Genomic DNA, 17,885 nt, shown 5'->3' on the forward strand with positions numbered 1-17,885 from the left:
TACAAAAAAAACCCCGCTGACTTCCTGTATTTTCTTATAACGAATGAATACATTACGCAGAAAATAAGCGAGAGGGATATAATATCTGAAATCGGTATCGCCGTGGATGCCACTGCTGTAAATGCGGATTGTTTACAGCAGCCATTGCATCCTTTCCTCCCTCCCCTTTTCCACTTTCCCGGAGCGCCGGAGCGCTGGTCGTGAGGCAGCGGCTACAGCAGCTCTCGCTGACCGAAGATAGCGCCTGCAGAGCCGGCCACGGCCATCACATCACCCCGGGCCCCTGGAGGGTGCGATCCAGAGCAAAGCAGGAAGCAAGCTTTTGATGTCACATCATTGTGCAGCATCATTCTTCCGTGAAAGAAAGCGCACAACCACTTCTGGATTTTATTAATCTTCACCTCCAGGTCTTTTCAGGAGTTTGGATGTGCAGTTTCACATGATATGGCTGTTCTCAAACTAGTCGACCAGGTAATCACACAAGATTTTTTTGGATTGCAAAATGATCAGGTATTTAGAGGATGGCATGATAAAATGTCATTTTCAATGAATGCACGAAATGCATAATGTAATGCTCCGTATGTGTTTGCAGCTGAAACTGGAGCATATGCATTGCATATTAAAAATGCATGACAGCACCATACATAGTGTGTTTAATAAGCTCATGTCTGTTTCTGCTGTCACGCATTTTGCTCAAACGACATCATGATAGTTCTTGTTGGAAGATTATGTTCTTCCTGAAAGTCAAAAACAGCTACTTGAACAATTTGTGCAAGTCTTGAATCTGATTCTGTAAGAATGTGCTCCGATTTACAAGTTAAATATTTTTAGTGATTAATAATGTATTTAATCAACACCAGTATAAGAATAAAATAGTGGCAAAGTAACAAAGTGAGCGTTGTTCTCATTCATTGCTTAATTTGTGTAAGGAAAATTATCTGCTTTCATCTAGAGAGAACAAACTTCCTGCTGTCTGCTGGAGTGTGCATGATGCTGATGCTGATATGGCTCTCAAATCTAATCTCCACACCATTGCAAGTTTTAGAAGAAAACATTTCAAATTCATGATATCATTATCGGCACACCTAGTCAGTTTTCAGTTTTTATTAACTAGCATAAGTTGAAACCAACCTATAGTTGAACTCCACCCAGTTAAGTTCCTTTTCTCACAAAGATCACTGTTGTTCACTTATTTGAAATTTTGATTGTCAGTAGCAATCATTTTGTTTCAAACTAACTTTTGTGTTGTATTTATAGTTCTAAATCTAGTAAAAGACTGAATCCGTTGTAAACTGATTTTCATCTGTGATATATTAAATGTTGGTACTATACTTCACAAACTTAAAATGACATGTTACATCTATTGATACTAGTCATCTCAACTAATTATTCCATTTTATGTGTCATTTGGTGTGCACAATATGAGAGCTTTTAGTTTTTAAGTAAAGTAGATCTGTATTTCCCTACCGGTCATGTGATGCCGTCATATCTAGACGCTATTGCAAGTGTTCTAGGAAGTTGTCCTTGCAACAAGTCTATCAGGGGCCCCATGGACTTCATGTCAGGGTCGTGAAGATTTATCAGCTGTGAGACTGTAGAGACTAAAAAGTATGTACTAAATCTTTGCACACTGTGGTTGAAGCAATGTTTCGGATTCAAACAACTGCAGCTATTAACAACTTTATGTTTTTGGTTGCCAGAGAAAATGCCAACTCATATAAGTAGTTTAACTACATTTATGCTTCAGGTACACTAAAATAATTTATTGAAGTGAGTGGATTTTTCTCTGTCATGGCAGGAGTTAAAAAATCAGATAATACCTATTTCATTCATTTTGCAGACACTTTTATCCAAAGCGGCCTACTAATGAGGAACCTTATTCAAGCTTATACTGTTGTAAAGTCTTGTGGTAATAAACAGTTTGTATTTTAACGTTTATCCTGAAGCAATGTCTTGCCCCTTAGCCTTCCATTAAAAGTGCATTAATGGAAACACATGTCTTGTTTGTTTTTACAGAATAAGACACAAGTTGAAATTATTCTTGGCTTGGTATTTAACACCATGCCCCAGAAAGCTTCACTTGCATTAAACCCAGGACATTTATTTAGTAAAAAGTTAATATGGGACACTAAGTGTTTTGAGCGTCAGTAATGTTTACGGTCGTTTTGGTCTTGTGTACAGTTTGATTTCCATACTTTGCCCCAAAGAGGAAAAGAACAGGAAGTTGTTGAATTTCAGCATTCCCCTCTCATGCTTTTTTCAGTCTCTGAGGGTTACATGACACAAGTTCAGAGAGCCCTAGATGGAGGAAATAGTGGATAGTGTGTTTACGGCTTATACACCAGGCCGTAAAACTTTAGTTAGTTCTGTTATGCACTTCAGTTTTTGGTTTTTAGGCTTGTTTTAGTTTTATCCTTCAAAAAACAAAGTTTAGATTCTTTCAGATTAGATGTAATCCAGAATAGTGTTTTAGATTAGACTGTGCTGTTGAAGACATACAATATCAGTTTTTTAGAGAAGTCTCTTCTGCTCACCAAGCCTGCATTTATTTGATTCAAAGTACAGCAAAAACAGTAATATTTAGAAATATTTGTACTATTTAAAATAACTGTTTTCTATTTAAATATATTTAAAAATGTAATTTATTCCTGTGATTTCTAAGATGAATTTTTTAGCATCATTACTCCAGTCACATGTTCCTTCCGAAATCATTATAATATTCTGATTTGCTGCTCAAAAAGCATTTATTATTTTTATTGTTGAAAACAGCTGAGTAGAAAAATAGAATAGAAAGCTCAGAAAAGCAAATTCTTTCTGAAATAGAAATCTTTTGTAAGATTATAAATGTCTTTATCATCACTTTTGATCAATTTAAAGCATCCTTGCTAAATAAAAGTATTAATAAAAAATATACTGACTCCAAGCTTTTGACTGGAATAGTGTATAATGTTGCAAACTCTTTTTCAGATAAATGTTTATCTTTAGATCTTTCTGTTCATCAAAGAATCCTGAAAAAAATTTACTCAACTGTTTTAAATATTGATAATAATAATAAAATTGTAAAAATTGGCCTTCAAAATGTTTCTATTTGTGACCCTGGACCACAAACCATTCATAATGTAAAATTTTACAAAACTGAGATGTATACATCATATGAAAGCTCAATAAATAAGCTTTCTATTGATATATGGTTTGTTAGGAGGATAGGACAATATTTGGCCGAGATACATCTATTTGAAAATCAGGAATCTGAGGGTGCAAAAAAATCAAAATACTGAGAAAATCACCTTTAAAGTTGTCCAAATTAAGTTCTTAACAATGCATATTACTAATGAAAAATTACATTTTGATATATTTATAGTAGGAATTTTACAAAAAATCTTCATTGAACATGATCTTTACTTAATTTCCTAATGATTTTTGGCATAAAAGAAAAATCAATAATTTTGACCCATACAATGTATTTTTGGCTATTGCTACAAACATACCCCAGCGACTTAAGACTGGTTTTGTGGTCCAGGGTCACATTTATTTATTTTTTGTGTGTGTCTTTGTATGTATGTAATGTTGTGATGTAACTCAGCTGCCTATCTTGGCCAGGTCTCCCTTGCAAAAGAGATTTTTAATCTCAATGGGCTTCTCCTGGTTAAATAAAGGATATAATAATAATAATAACACTTTGAGCAGCAAATCAGCATATTAGAATGATTTCTGAAGGATTATGTGACACTAAAGACTGGAGTAATGATGCTAAAAAAATTTAGCTTTGATCACAGGAATAAATTACATTTGAAAATATATTTAAATACAAAATAGCTATTTTAAATAGTAAAAATATTTCAAAATTGTACTGTTTCTGCTGTACCTTACTTAGATCAAATATATGCAAGCTTGGTGAGCAGAAGAGGCTTCTTTAAAAAACATAAAAAGTCTTACTGTTCAAAAACTTTTGACCAGTAGTGTACATCTGCACAAAACTCAACAAAACCACATAATCTGATGATTTTCAGGATGTAAATCACCTAAAGTTGCAATGTATGAAAAATCTGAATATGAATTTGAAGTCAGTTGTAAGAAAGGGGATGTTTATGTGAACTAAATGTTTGGAGAAGTCCGTTGTACGTCAGCAGAAAGAAGTGTGTTGTTTCACCAGAAGATCAATAATATTTTGATTACATTACATGTCAAAAACATTTAAATACAATAAAACCTATGCATGGACAGATTTCCATTGCTGACTTTAAACATCAGGGCAAAAAAGCAGTCACGAGGAGCTAGATTTCACTTTCACAGTTGATTTATTCTGCGACATCAGCAGTTCCTCATTTTAAACCCATGGTACTTAAGGAGTCAGCCTGCTTTGTTTTGAGCCTGCACTGCTCCAGTTGTCAAAAGTGAAGAAACCCCAGGCTTCATTGGCTATAAAGGAAGTTTGGTTCACTTCTATTGGCCGTAGTGACACACAAGGGGATGGGGGAGTAGGTCATGCAGCCTAATGCATGTCAACAATGGCTTCAGTGTTTGAGAGTTTGGCTTTGGCATGAAGCGGCGCTGGGAGGTCGGGGAATGTCCTCATTTGTGATGAGCTGCGTCCAGATCCCTGCTTGTGCCAGCGCTCAGCAATCTCGTCCCCAAGCTTTGCGGTGCCATAACACAGACAGCACTGTTGTCACCAGCTGTTCTGTTCTCTTTCCATTGAGAGTAGAGCTGTGTGCTTGTGCATGCGATCAAGACAGAGGCAGCATCTCATGGTCGAGAGAATTCAACATTGTATCCTCAAAGATTCAATGCGCTCATAAAAGAGCTCAATGAGGATGGCCCAGTGGCCTGCTGCCAGTGTGAAAGTGGTTAGAGCCAGTTTTATGTTGTAAATTTTACATTCCTGATTTTATGCACACTTGTATGGCTTGCAAATGTAAACGTGGTTTTCTTGAATTTATTGAATGTTATTCTTACAAATTGTGCTGATTTAAGTATGTCACCAAAAGAAGGACTTTGGTTCATCTTCATAACATGAATTAAGATATTTTTGATGCCCAGAAAGGTAGTAAGGACATCATTAAAATAGTCCATGTGACATCAGTGGTTCAAGCTTAATTTTATGAAGCTATGACAATACTTTTTGTACACAAAGAAAAAAAAAAAACGACTTCATTCTACAAATGTCCTCTCTTCCACGTCAGTCTTAGATGCACGTTCATGATAATACCATGACGCATGACTATTTTAACCATGTCCTTACTACCTTTCTAGGCCTTGAACATGTCAGTTGCCTCTTGGATTTAATCAAAAATATCTTAATTTGTGTTCTGAAAATTTGATTGACAGGTGATCTGAACAATCATAACACAGAATCTGTCATTTTTATCTGACAAAGCAACCAGACTGAAGAGTAAATTAACATCAGTGGACTTAAACTGGAAATACTGATGTCTATCCGTGGTTGAAACAAGATACCTTTTGATGTTTATTTATTTTTACTTCATGCTTTAACTAGTAAAGAGGAAGAGATGATCGGTTAACATACCAGGCACTACAGTGATCTATCTTGAAACATTAAAGAGCCACAAAATTGTATTTGGTGTTTAAATGTCTTACAAAATTGCAACATTTGAAAGCTGAGGCTTTGTTTCATACTTAAAGTAACCTGCTCTGCCTTGTCTGTCGGTGCGTTGTTAGTTTTTTCTTTGCTCTGCAATGTATTTTTTACTGTGAGAACATGATGTGTGGCATGAAAGCGCCACGGCAGACAAGACATAATAGGTTACTTCTGGTATGAAACAAGGTCTCAGCTTTAAAATGTTGTCATTTTTAAGAAATTCAAACAATACATACCGTTTTGTGGCTCTTTAATATGTTGAGATAGATCACTGTATTGCCTTATTAGACCAATGACACGCAGAAGCCATGGAAGAAGTCAGAAGAAAAAGTCGAAGCAGTAGAAGGTGGAGAAAAAAGTCAAAAAAGTAGAAGTTGAAGAAAAAGACGAAGAGGCAGAAGCCATGGAAGAAGTCGAAGAAAAAGTTGAGGCAGAAGCCATAGAAGAAGTCGAAGAAGTAGAAGTCGATGTGGCAGACGCCATGGAAGAAGTCAAAGAAAAAGTTGAAAAGGCAGAAGCCGTAGAAGTAGTAGAAGCTGAAGAGGCAAAAGCCATAGAAGAACTTGAAGAAGTAGAAGTCGAAGAGACAGAAGCCATGAAAGAAGTCAAAGAAAAAGTAGAAGTCGAAGTAAAAGAAGTAGAAGCCACAGAAAAAACATGAATGAATATCAGAACGTATTTAACTTCAACCACGGAAAGACATCAATACACACAATTTGGCCAGTTTAAGTCCAACGAAATTTAGCTACTCTTCTATCTGATTTGTTTGTTGGACAAAATGGCGGATTTGGCATTATGATTGGTCAGATCGCTTGTCAGTTCAGCTGTTTGCGAAGGGTCAATTAATGATTATTTTTCATTTCTGGTTGAACTATCCCTTTAATAATCCACATAATCAGGGCATTTCACTGACAAAACTCAATCATTTCAATAAGAATTCTCACATTCTGAAAATTTGCTTGAAGGAAAAAGGTTTCCCCACGCAGATATTTCGCAACAAGTTTAAGTTGGTCACGCAAATTTGAAAGCTGCTTGGTTTAAAACTTCTGTGTGAGATGTGCTTCATACAGCACAGCACTATTAACAACAGTGAATTATTATTATTATTATTTTTTTTTGTGTGCAAAATGTCACCAAACATTTGCTAATATGATTGCACCTGAAGTCCTATTCAAATATATGACAACTTTGGGCCATATTTACTAACAACTTGCGTTAGCACAAACCATCTTTTGGCATTAAAATAGGACTGTCAGGAATAAGAATTAGTGCTTGAGCAAAAGTTGCCATTTGCTTTCCAATTTCATTGCTTTATAGAAGAAACCATTGAGATAGTAAAGAGGTCTCATTTATGATATGTGACCCTGGGCCATAAAAATGAGGGTCATTTTTGGAAATGGATAGCTGAACAAATAAGCTTTTCAGTGGTGTAATATTTGTTAGGATAGGACAATATTTGGTTAGATACAACTACTTGAAAATCTGGAATCTGAGGGTGCAAAAGAAGAAGAGAAAATCGCCTTTAAAGTTTTCCAAATGAAGTTCTTAGCAATGCATATTACTAATCAAAAATGAAGTTTTGATATATTTATGGTAGGAAATTTACTAAATGTCTTCATGGTACATGATCTGTACTTAATATCCTAATGATCCTAATGATAAAAGAAAAATCGTTGATTTTGACCCATACAATGTATTTTTGGCTATTGCTACAGCCAAAACCAAACTGGTTTTGTGGTCCAGGGTCACATATGATACATCATATGGCAGGATGCATGATGAAAAAATCATGAAATTGTTTAACCTTTGTTTTTTTTGAGAGAGCTGTGTAACTTGAAATGACTAACAGAAATGATGGCTTGTGGTGAATTGGCACAGTAGAGATCGTTTTATATGGATGATGAAATGAGATTGAAGTGAGTGGGTGTTGAGATGGCCTGTTTCTGCAGCTGAAAATAGAGCAGATCTCAACAACACATCTCCTCCTGTTGTCTCTACACAGAGAGTTTGTTTGTATGTGTGCATATTAAAGAGAAAGTCATATTGAAAGACGCTATTCTTAGAAACATATTTTGAAATGTCAGAAAAATATTTTCTTATTTTTTACTAAACATGAACTTTTCTTAACAACAAAGGTAAAATATAGCTCCACTACAGATATAAATTCATATGCTGTCTTTGCAATCCCTGTTATAATTGTTGAGCCCTGAAGTACCCAGTGTGTTAATTTGCATGTTGGCCTGCCTGCATGTGTTCTGTTGTATAGCGGAAGTGAAAATGCTTTCCACGCTTCCTCTGTGTCGCTTCTGAGAAGGTGAAAAAAAAAAAGAGCAACAGGAAGTGAGATGTGGGGGTTACTGCAGATAGAGACACTGGAAGTTTAGATGCAGCCAAGTTTGGCTCAAACCACCTCTGTGTTGTTATGCTTCTCTAATCCCACGCATCTGTCAGATTATCATGGTTTTCAGTGCGCTGCCATGTAAATATATAAAGCTTGGCAGTTGAATTTAGGAAAATAGCTGGCAAAATACAGTTTATAAATATATTTGGCATTAGTTTGGTCTTTAGTTGCTCCATAAACAAGGACTGAAGATGATAATTACACAGAGGAAACATGACTTTAATGACCACAGTGTGTGGTGCAAAGCTTCCTTGGGGCTCTTTGGGTCTCAATTTGGCCTCCCTGCGATGACGCCATTTCATGGAAATGGTGAAGGCTGTGTGGTTTTGCAGCCTAGTTGTCTGGTTGTTCTAGCGAAGCAGAGAAACTGATTCAAGAACTGATAATTTGAATGACAAAGTTATTCCGAAGATAAAATATAAAACATAACTTTAAGTAATCGGCACATGGATAATCTAGGTTCTTGTTGCTCTGTATATATTCTGACGCAAACGAGATGCTTTCCTTTGCATAATTTGCCACCACAATGTTATGGTGGTCGCCAGGACGTTGTTGTATGGTTGCAATAGTGTTCTGAGTGGTTTGGTGGTCATTGTGTTTGGTTTAATGACTGAATTTTGTCCACATCTTAAAGAAAAAAATCAATCCAAAATGAAAATTATGTCGTTAATTACTCACCCTCATGTTGTTCCAAACCTGTAAGACCTTTGTTCATCTTCGGAATGCAAATTAAGATATTTCTAATGAAACCCGAGAGCTTTTTGACCCTGCATAGACAGCAATACAACTGACACGTTCAAGGAACATTCAGTGCTTCAACCGTAATCTTATAAAGCTACTACTAGAATACTTTTTGAGCGCAATGAAAATAGCAATAGCAACAGTGATGCTTTACGCTTTTATTTCTCAATACCATGTCTAAAAAATCTCTTGTTTTTTACAGCCACCCCTCGTCCAAGCCATCTTTAATGGAGACCCCGATGAGATTCGTGTGCTCATATGTAAATCAGAAGATGTCAATGCACTGGTATGGCTCAGTTTCTTTTATTCTTCTTCTCACACATGACTATATCTCATCTCTTTGTTTCTTGCGACACAATAGTCGAGGAATCCCTTGGACTACAGCCAGAGATTTATATACATTTGTCTCTGTAAAGGCAACAGGACACAAAACCGTTTTCAGGGCCATTCTTCTTCCAGAATATTTATTTATTCTGCTTGTCTCTCTGTGTCCGCCCTAATGGCTCCAGCAAGAATTAGCTCACTCGCTGTCCGAATGTTATATAAAGAGCCGCTGGTCAAAGTCGTGATTTCAGGCTGCAATGTGCAAACAGGTTCAGACAATGGACACGTTGAGATGTCACCACCGCAAGTGTGAGAGCACATTAGTACAGACTGACATCTTCTTCAGTGATTGTAAAGAGCCAGTCAATGCTCCTTTGTTGAGGATCACTTGCAATCAGCATATTGCATTCAGAAGTGACCATGTCTATGAACAATTCTGTGCAAAAACTTTGTAGTTCACAATGGGATTTGAGAGGTTTTGGTGTTTAAAAATAATGGAAGGTACTGTAAAGACCACATTTGATGGATACAATTGTCTTTCTAGTGTTGATGTAGCCTGTATCCTATTGAAACAGGAAGTTGGGGTTGAGATGTATCAAAGAGCTCATCCTCTTTTGGGGTTGAGATGTATCAAATAGCTCATCCTCTTTTTAAATTAGCCAATAGCCTTTTGTTTATGCCACAGCTGGCAAAATACGATTTGTTACTTACTCTTGGTAGGTTATTGTAGAACATTTTGGCCTTTTTTGGCTAACCTCTAAGTCCAAGATACACTGCTATTGAGGTTCGGAGTCTGTAAGAATTTATTTGAATGACAATTTTGTTCTGACTTCCAAAACAAAAAATTACAGATAATTTACTCACCCCCTTGTCATCCAAGATGTTCATGTCTTTCTTTCTTCAGTCGTAAAGAAATTGTTTTTTTGAGGCAAATATTTCATGATTTTTATTCATATAGTGGACTTTAATGGCGCCCACAGTTTGCACTTCCAAAATGCAGTTTTTATCTGGAAGTGAACTACTTCTTGAAGGATCTTGTGACTGAAGACACTGAAGAGTAATGGCCGCTGAAAATTCAGCTTTGCCATCAAGGGAATAAATTACATTCTGAGTGTGTATCAACTCTGCTTGTCAACTTTAGAGGGCACTAGCATATACAGTCAAACTAAAAATTATTCAGCCACCAGATATAAATTTGTATATTTTTTTACTAGTGGGTGTAGGACACTATAGTTCATTTGTGTAAGTGAGGATAGCAAAATAAAGTAAACTGTGACATAATATACCCAAACATTTTTAATACAGTGGACTACCAGTAAATGTGATGAAAATTATTTAGACACTTTTACCTGACCATGTTTTGCGTGAATGTTTATTCTTTAATTGCTAATGTGACCTTTTAACACCACAGACTGAACAAAATTAAGCATTGCTTGCTTGGTCAACAAAGTATTGATAGTTGTGTAAATATTGTTATTCTAACAGTTATTCTATCCTCTCTGTCCTTGTGTCTGACTCTCCAGCTGTCTTTTTCTTTCTCTCTCAGGATGCTGAAAAGCGAGCTCCCCTTCATGCAGCAGCCTTCCTCGGAGATGCTGAGATCACAGAGCTCCTCATTGTGTCAGGTAGAGCTGCTCTCTTTTTTCTCTCTCTTCATTTCTTTCCCACCTTCCTTCCATAGTACCTTTACAGCATCTGATATAAAATCAACCCATTAAAGGTAAAGTTTACCCAAAAATAAATATTCTGTCTTCATTTACTTATGATATTCTAAACTCCTTTGTTGTGGAACATAAAGGATGGTTTTGTATGAAAAAAAGGGTGAGTAAATGATGACAGAATTTAAATTTTTAGATGGACTACCCCTTGATAAATAAGTACATAGAGCCTTAAAGGGATAATTCACCCAAAATGAAAATTCTGTCATTAATTACTCACCCTCATGTCGCTCCAAACACGTAAGACCTTCATTCATCTTTGAAACACAAATTAAGATATTTTTGGTGAAAGAGCTTTTCGAACTGCAACTACCACGTTCAAGGCCCCAAAAGCTAGTAAGGACATCGTTAAAATAGTCCATGTGACATCAGTGGTTCAAAAATAACGACTTTATTTAACAATTTCTTCAATTTGACGCACGTTCATGAGAGTACCATGATGCATGCGAGATTCACAAGAAGTAATAGTTGAATAAAGTCATTAATTTTGTCTTCTTTGCACACAAAAGGTATTCTTGTAGCTTCATAACATTACGGTTGAACCACTGATGTCACATTGACTATTTTATCGATGTCCTTGCTACCTTTCTGGGCCTTGAACGTTTAAGTTGCATTGCTGTCTATGCAGGTTCAGAAAGCTCTCGGATTTCTTCAAAAATATCTTAATTTGTTTTCCGAAGATAAACAAAGGTCTTACAGGTTTGGAACGACATGAGGGTGAGTAATTAATGACAGAATTGTAATTTTTTGGTGAACTATCCCTTAAATTTTCTGAGGTTATTATTGTTTGATGTTTCTTGTGCTCTTTAATTGTAGGGGCACGGGTCAATGCCAAAGACAACATGTGGTTGACTCCACTCCACAGGGCAGTGGCATCACGTAGCGAGGTAGGATTAGTTGTTAAACATGCACTCATATCTGACTAAGACAGATGTTGTGTAATGTTGTCACGCAGCAGGATGCCTTTAAAACAATGCCAATCATATGCAGCAGCGCCTCTGTGATTATAAAAGGATTTTCCCAACCCTGGATGCTGATTGGTCAATCGTATTCCAACTGGCATTAAGAGCACAATATAATGACATAGTTGTTGTTATGTTTTGCAAACACCTAGGAGGCTGTTCGTGTGTTGATCCGTCATTCTGCCGATGTTAACGCACGGGATAAAAACTGGCAGACTCCTCTGCATGTCGCTGCCGCCAACAAGGCCTTGCGCTGCGCTGAAGTGATCATCCCGCTCCTGAGCAGTGTCAACGTTTCAGATCGTGGGGGACGCACCGCCCTGCACCATGCCGCCCTTAATGGCCATACAGAGGTACTTCAGTTTGAAACAAGAAATCCCATATATATTGTAGACACAAATGAAAAATTTGTTCCCATAACTTATTAATCCATTTCATTGTTTTAGTTAAATTGTGGCCACAAAAGAGAGAGTTCGCCCCCAAAAATTAAAATTCTGTCATTAATTACTCACCCTCATGTCATTCCAAACACGTAAGACCTTTGTTTATCTTTGAAACACAACTTAAGATATTTTTATGAAATCTGAGAGCTGCTTGTTCACTGTTGTGAACATGTGTTGAAGACTTATAGGAAGGAGAAGAAATTGTTGAATGAAGTTGTCGGTATTTTTGTTTTCTTTGCTTACAAAAAAGGTATTCTCGTAGCTTCATAACATTATGGTTGAACCACTGATGTCACATGGACTATTTTAACAATGTCCTTACTACCTTTCCGGGCCTTGAACGTGTCACTTACGTTGCTGTCTATGCTGGCTAAGCTCTTGGATTTCATAAAAAATATCTTAATTTGTGCTCTGAAGATGTCTTACTGCATTTGGAATGACATGAGGGTGAGTAATTAATGACAGAATTTTCAATTTTGGGTGAACTATAACTTTAAGAATTCATTCTCATTTTAGTAAATTGCGGCTACTAATTCATACTCTCATTTTTATTTAATTAAAACAAGGAATCAAATTAGTAAAAAAATGCCATGATTTACTAAAAGTAGGGAACAAATTAATTGTTTGTGGGAACTAATTCTTCATTTATGTTCATGATTTAAATAAAATAGGGGACAAATATTAAATTGTGGCCACAATCGAACTAAAATTAAGAAAAAGAATAAAATAAAGCGAGGGAACAAATTCTTAATACGTTGGAGCAAATTATTAAGCAATGGTTTCATTAAATATATGTGATTCTAGACCACAAAACCAGTCATAAGTATAAAGTCGTGGCCAAAAGTTTTGAGAATTACATAAATATTGGAAATTGGAAAAGTTGCTGCTTAAGTTTTTATAATAGCAATTTGCATATACTCCAGAATGTTATGAAGAGTGATCAGATGAATTGCATAGTCCTTCTTTGCAATGAAAATTAACTTAATCCCGAAAAAAACTTTCCACTGCATTTCATTGCTGTCATTAAAGGACCGGCTGAGATCATTTCAGTAATCGTCTTGTTAACTCAGGTGAGAATGTTGACGAGCACAAGGCTGGAGATCATTATGTCAGGCTGATTGGGTTAGAATGGCAGACTTGACATGTTAAAAGGAGGGTGATGCTTGAAATCATTGTTCTTCCATTGTTAACCATGGTGACCTGCAAAGAAACGCGTGCAGCCATCATTGCGTTGCATAAAAATGGCTTCACAGGCAAGGATATTGTGGCTACTAAGATTTCACCTAAATCAACAATTTATAGGATCATCAAGAACTTCAAGGAAAGAGGTTCAATTCTTGTTAAGAAGGCTTCTCTCCAAAAAAAAAAAACATCAGGGACAGATTGATCTTCTGCAAAAAGTATGGCGAATGGACTGCTGAGGACTGGGGCGAAGTCATGTTCTCCGATGAAGCCTCTTTCCGATTGTTTGGGGCATCTGGAAAAAGGCTTGTCTGGAGAAGAAAAAGTGAGCGCTACCATCAGTCCTGTGTCATGCCAACAGTAAAGCATCCTGAGACCATTCATGTGTGGGGTTGCTTCTCATTCAAGAGAGTGGAATGAATAATGCATTTTCCAGCACGATGGAGCACCGTGCCATAAGGCAAAAGTGATAACTAAGTGGCTCGGGGACCAAAACGTTGAAATTTTGGGTCCATGGCCTGGAAACTTTCCAGATCTTAATCCCATTGAGAACTTGTGGTCAATCCTCAAGAGGCGGGTGGACAAACAAAAACCCACTAATTCTGACAAACTCCAAGAAGTGATTATGAAAGAATGGGTTACTATCAGTCAGGATTTGGCCCAGAAGTTGATTGAGAGCTTGCCCAGTCGAATTGCAGAGGTCCTAAATAAGGGCCAACACTGCAAATACTGACTCTTTGCATAAATGTCATGTAATTGCCGATAAAAGCCTTTGAAACGTATGAAGTGCTTGTAATTATATTTCAGTACATCACAGAAACAACTGAAACAAAGATCTAAAAGCAGTTTAGCAGCAAACTTTGTGAAAACTAATATTTGTGTCATTCTCAAAACTTTTGGCCACGACTGTATTTGTAGCAAAAGCCATCGTATGGGTCACAATTATAATTTTTTTTAATGCCAAAAATCATTAGGATATTAAGTAAAGATCATGTTCCATGGAGATTTTGTGTAAATGTCCTACCTCATCTGCATTGTTAAGAACTTCATTTGGACAACTTTTAAAGGCAGTTTTCTCAATATTTAGATTATTTTGCACTCTCAGATTCCAGATATCTCAGCCAAATATTGTCCTATTCTAACAAACCATACATCAGTGGAAAGCTTTCAGATGATGTATAAATCTCAGTTTCAGAAAATTGACCCTTATGACTGGTTTTGTGGTCAAGACAGAGTAATATTTTTGCCTGCATGTTATGTCCATGGCTCCGATTATATTTCATTGCAGTTGAGTGCTGAAAGTTTAAAGACTGAGACACTGATGGCTTTTAGATACAAATTCACATGCCCCCAGATGCAGACTTAATTTTACTGCATTGCATTGTCAACATAGCGGGAAATTTCTTGTGCTCTCAACAATGCGAAATGGTTTAAAAGGTCATTATATAAACTGTAGCACAAACACGCAACACACAATAAGAGCTTCAGGAGACCCATAATTACTGACGCATTATTGACTCATGCTTTACTGCCTATTGAGACTAGCACAAGCATTCTCTCCTCCATTTCCCTATGTTTTTCTTATCACTGTTATTCACTTTCCTCTATCTCTTTTTCAGATGGTTAGCCTTCTCCTGGCCAAGGGTGCCAACATCAATGCCTTTGACAAGAAAGACTGTCGTGCACTGCACTGGGCGGCTTATATGGGTGAGGGAATGATCCTATAAAGACTGATGTGCATGCTCTGTCTTTTCCAGTGGAGCACAAAAGGAGTTGTCCACACTGCTGTCTTTCATTTCAATGCAAAAAATTAGTTACTGGGGGCTGCCAAACTCCTAAAAGGACATAAATCATCACTCAAACATGCTGTGTTTTGTTACTGAACGAATCATTTAAGTTGAATAACTCACATGCTTTGTTTCTGAATGAATCGGCTGTTTTGAACAAATCTTTTAAAAATGATTTACTAATATCTAAATGCTTCTTCAGAAACATGTCATCTCTGCAGTTCATAAATTCATTTTGTTAATACTGGTTTCGTTTGATTGGTAATTTTGTTTTATTGACAAGAGTCGATATTCTGGTTCTACAGAAGCAATTCATATGGGTTTTAAAATGACATGAGGGAGAGTAACATTTGTTTAATCTGCTATATCTGTGTTTATATGTTCATGATCTTCTCTCTATGCTCCTGCAGGTCACTTAGATGTTGTGTGTTTACTGCTGAGTCAAGGGGCTGAGATCAGCTGCAAGGATAAGAGAGGATACACACCTCTACACGCTGCTGCTTCCAACGGTCAGATTGCTGTGGTGAAACACCTGCTCAGCCTGGCCGTAGAGGTACCCAGAATGCAAATAGATATAGTTGAGGTCAAAAGTTTACATACACCTTGCAGAATCTGCTAAATGTTAATTATTTAATCAAAATGAGAGGGATTGTAAAAAATGCATGTTATTTTTTATGTATTACTGGCCTGAATGATTCACAGCTGTGTTTTTTGTTTTGTGTGCCAACTGTTCTTCAGAAAAATCCCTCAGGTCCCACAAACACTTTGGTTTTTCAGCATTTTTGTCTATTGGAACCCTTTCCTACAATGACTGTATGGTTTTGAGATCTATCTTTTCACACCACTGAGTGGACAACTGAGGGACTTATATGCAACTATTACAGAAGGTTCAAATGCTTATTCATGCTCCAGAAGGAAAAAGATGGGTTAAGAGCCAGGGATGTAAACTTTTGAACAGAATGAAGATGTGTACATTTTTCTTATTTTGCCTGAATATCATGTTTTTTAATTTAAGACTGCCCTTCACTGTCATGTTTCCGAAAAGACAAAATAAGTTACATTTACTCTGATATACACATCTTCATTCTGTTCAAAAGTTTGCATCCCTGGCTATTAAGAGTCAAGCGTATGTAAACTTTTGAACAGGGTAATTTCTATAAATTCAACTTTTATTTTCTCTTGTGGACTATATGTAAATGTCTATGTAAAATATCTTATTCAGGTCATTGCTACAGTTTTGGTAAAGTAATTAACCTTTTGAATATTCTGCAAGGTGTATGTAAACTTTTGAGCTCAACTGTACTTATAGGGAAAGGAGCATAGGGTCATTGAAAAAAACATCTAGTTTAAGCTGACTCTTGCATGCTTTACTTACAGATAGATGAAGCCAATGCCTTTGGAAACACAGCGCTGCATGTGGCCTGTTTCAATGGACAAGATGCAGTGGTCAGTGAGCTAATCGACTACGGTGCTAATGTCAGTCAGCCGAATAACAAGGGCTTCACACCTCTGCACTTTGCTGCTGCGTCCACTCATGGTGCCCTGTGTCTGGAGTTCCTGGTCAACAGCGGAGCTGACGTCAACGTCCAGGTATGTCCATCTAGGACCAAACATGGATAGACAGTCCAAATCCTGTGTGCTTTATGCTAGTAAACATTTCCTGGGTTCCTCAGAGTCGTGATGGGAAAAGCCCTCTTCATCTGACGGCAGTTCATGGACGATTCACACGCTCCCAGACACTCATCCAAAATGGTAAAGCAATTTGTAGCCTGCTAGCCAGCAACTGATTTGCATGTACATTGCGAGTACAAGTGTGTGTTTCTGATACAGGTGGAGAGATCGACTGTGTCGACAAGGATGGAAACACTCCGCTGCATGTCGCTGCTCGATACGGCCATGAACTTTTAATAAACACTCTAATTACAAGTGGAGCTGACTGCACCAGGTTTGACTCTTTCGATCTTTATTAAAATCTTGTACTTGTTTCCTCTGATATGCTCTATCTTTCTCTGCAGAAGAGGGGTACATGGTATGTTTCCTTTGCATCTGGCCGCTCTGAATGCTCATTCTGACTGCTGCCGGAAGCTTCTCTCCTCAGGTACTGACTACACCAATATATCAAGCTATGGTTGCACTGCCTTAAAATAACATTGAAAACCATTTTTGTCTAAATTGAAAAACATGACATAGTGCAAGTTTGAATATAGCTCTTGACATTTCATGATCTCATTTCTTTTACTTCTCCTCATTAATTAAATAGTTCACTCGAAAATGAAAATCCTGTTATCAATTACTCACACTCATGTTGCTCCAAACCAGTAAGACCGCTCATCTTCTAAACAAAGACATTTGTAATTGAAATCCGAGTGCCTTCTGACACTGCATAGAAAGCTATGCAACTGACACGTTCAAGGCCCAGAAAGGTAGTAAGGACATGGATAAAATAGTCCATGTGACATTAGCGATTCAACCGTAATGTTATGAAGCTACGAGAATAAGTTTTTGTGTGCAAAGAAAACAAAAATAATGACTTTATTCAACAATTTCTTCTGTCATATCCACACTGGGGGATTTTACATGACTTGCTTTGTAAATTAGCAGTTCATGACCTTACTGATTCTCTTATGTCTAAATGGGAGAAAATCCCTGCAGCCATGTTCCATCATCTAGTGAAAAGCCTTTCCAGAAATCTGGAAGATGTTACCATAACAAAGACAGAACAAACTCC

At 37.0% G+C, this 17,885-nt stretch overlaps 1 protein-coding gene across 3 annotated transcripts in view; it reads left to right on the forward strand.

Annotated features, from left to right (window-relative positions):
* Window positions 1-17,885, forward strand: part of ankrd44 (ankyrin repeat domain 44) — a 32,246-nt gene continuing 14,361 nt past the window's right edge. For all 3 annotated transcript variants that reach the window (XM_073845470.1, XM_073845472.1, XM_073845471.1), the window contains exons 1-11: window positions 1-471; window positions 8,944-9,027; window positions 10,612-10,690; window positions 11,600-11,670; window positions 11,898-12,098; window positions 14,990-15,077; window positions 15,568-15,710; window positions 16,535-16,747; window positions 16,831-16,909; window positions 16,988-17,102; window positions 17,173-17,255. In XM_073845470.1, the coding sequence (XP_073701571.1) occupies window positions 445-471; window positions 8,944-9,027; window positions 10,612-10,690; window positions 11,600-11,670; window positions 11,898-12,098; window positions 14,990-15,077; window positions 15,568-15,710; window positions 16,535-16,747; window positions 16,831-16,909; window positions 16,988-17,102; window positions 17,173-17,255 (1,183 nt within the window). In that variant the 5' untranslated portion in view covers window positions 1-444. The remainder of the gene's footprint in view (window positions 472-8,943; window positions 9,028-10,611; window positions 10,691-11,599; window positions 11,671-11,897; window positions 12,099-14,989; window positions 15,078-15,567; window positions 15,711-16,534; window positions 16,748-16,830; window positions 16,910-16,987; window positions 17,103-17,172; window positions 17,256-17,885) is intronic.

The sequence above is a fragment of the Garra rufa genome, chromosome 8 (genome assembly GCF_049309525.1).
Source record: "Garra rufa chromosome 8, GarRuf1.0, whole genome shotgun sequence".
NCBI lineage: Eukaryota > Metazoa > Chordata > Actinopteri > Cypriniformes > Cyprinidae > Garra > Garra rufa.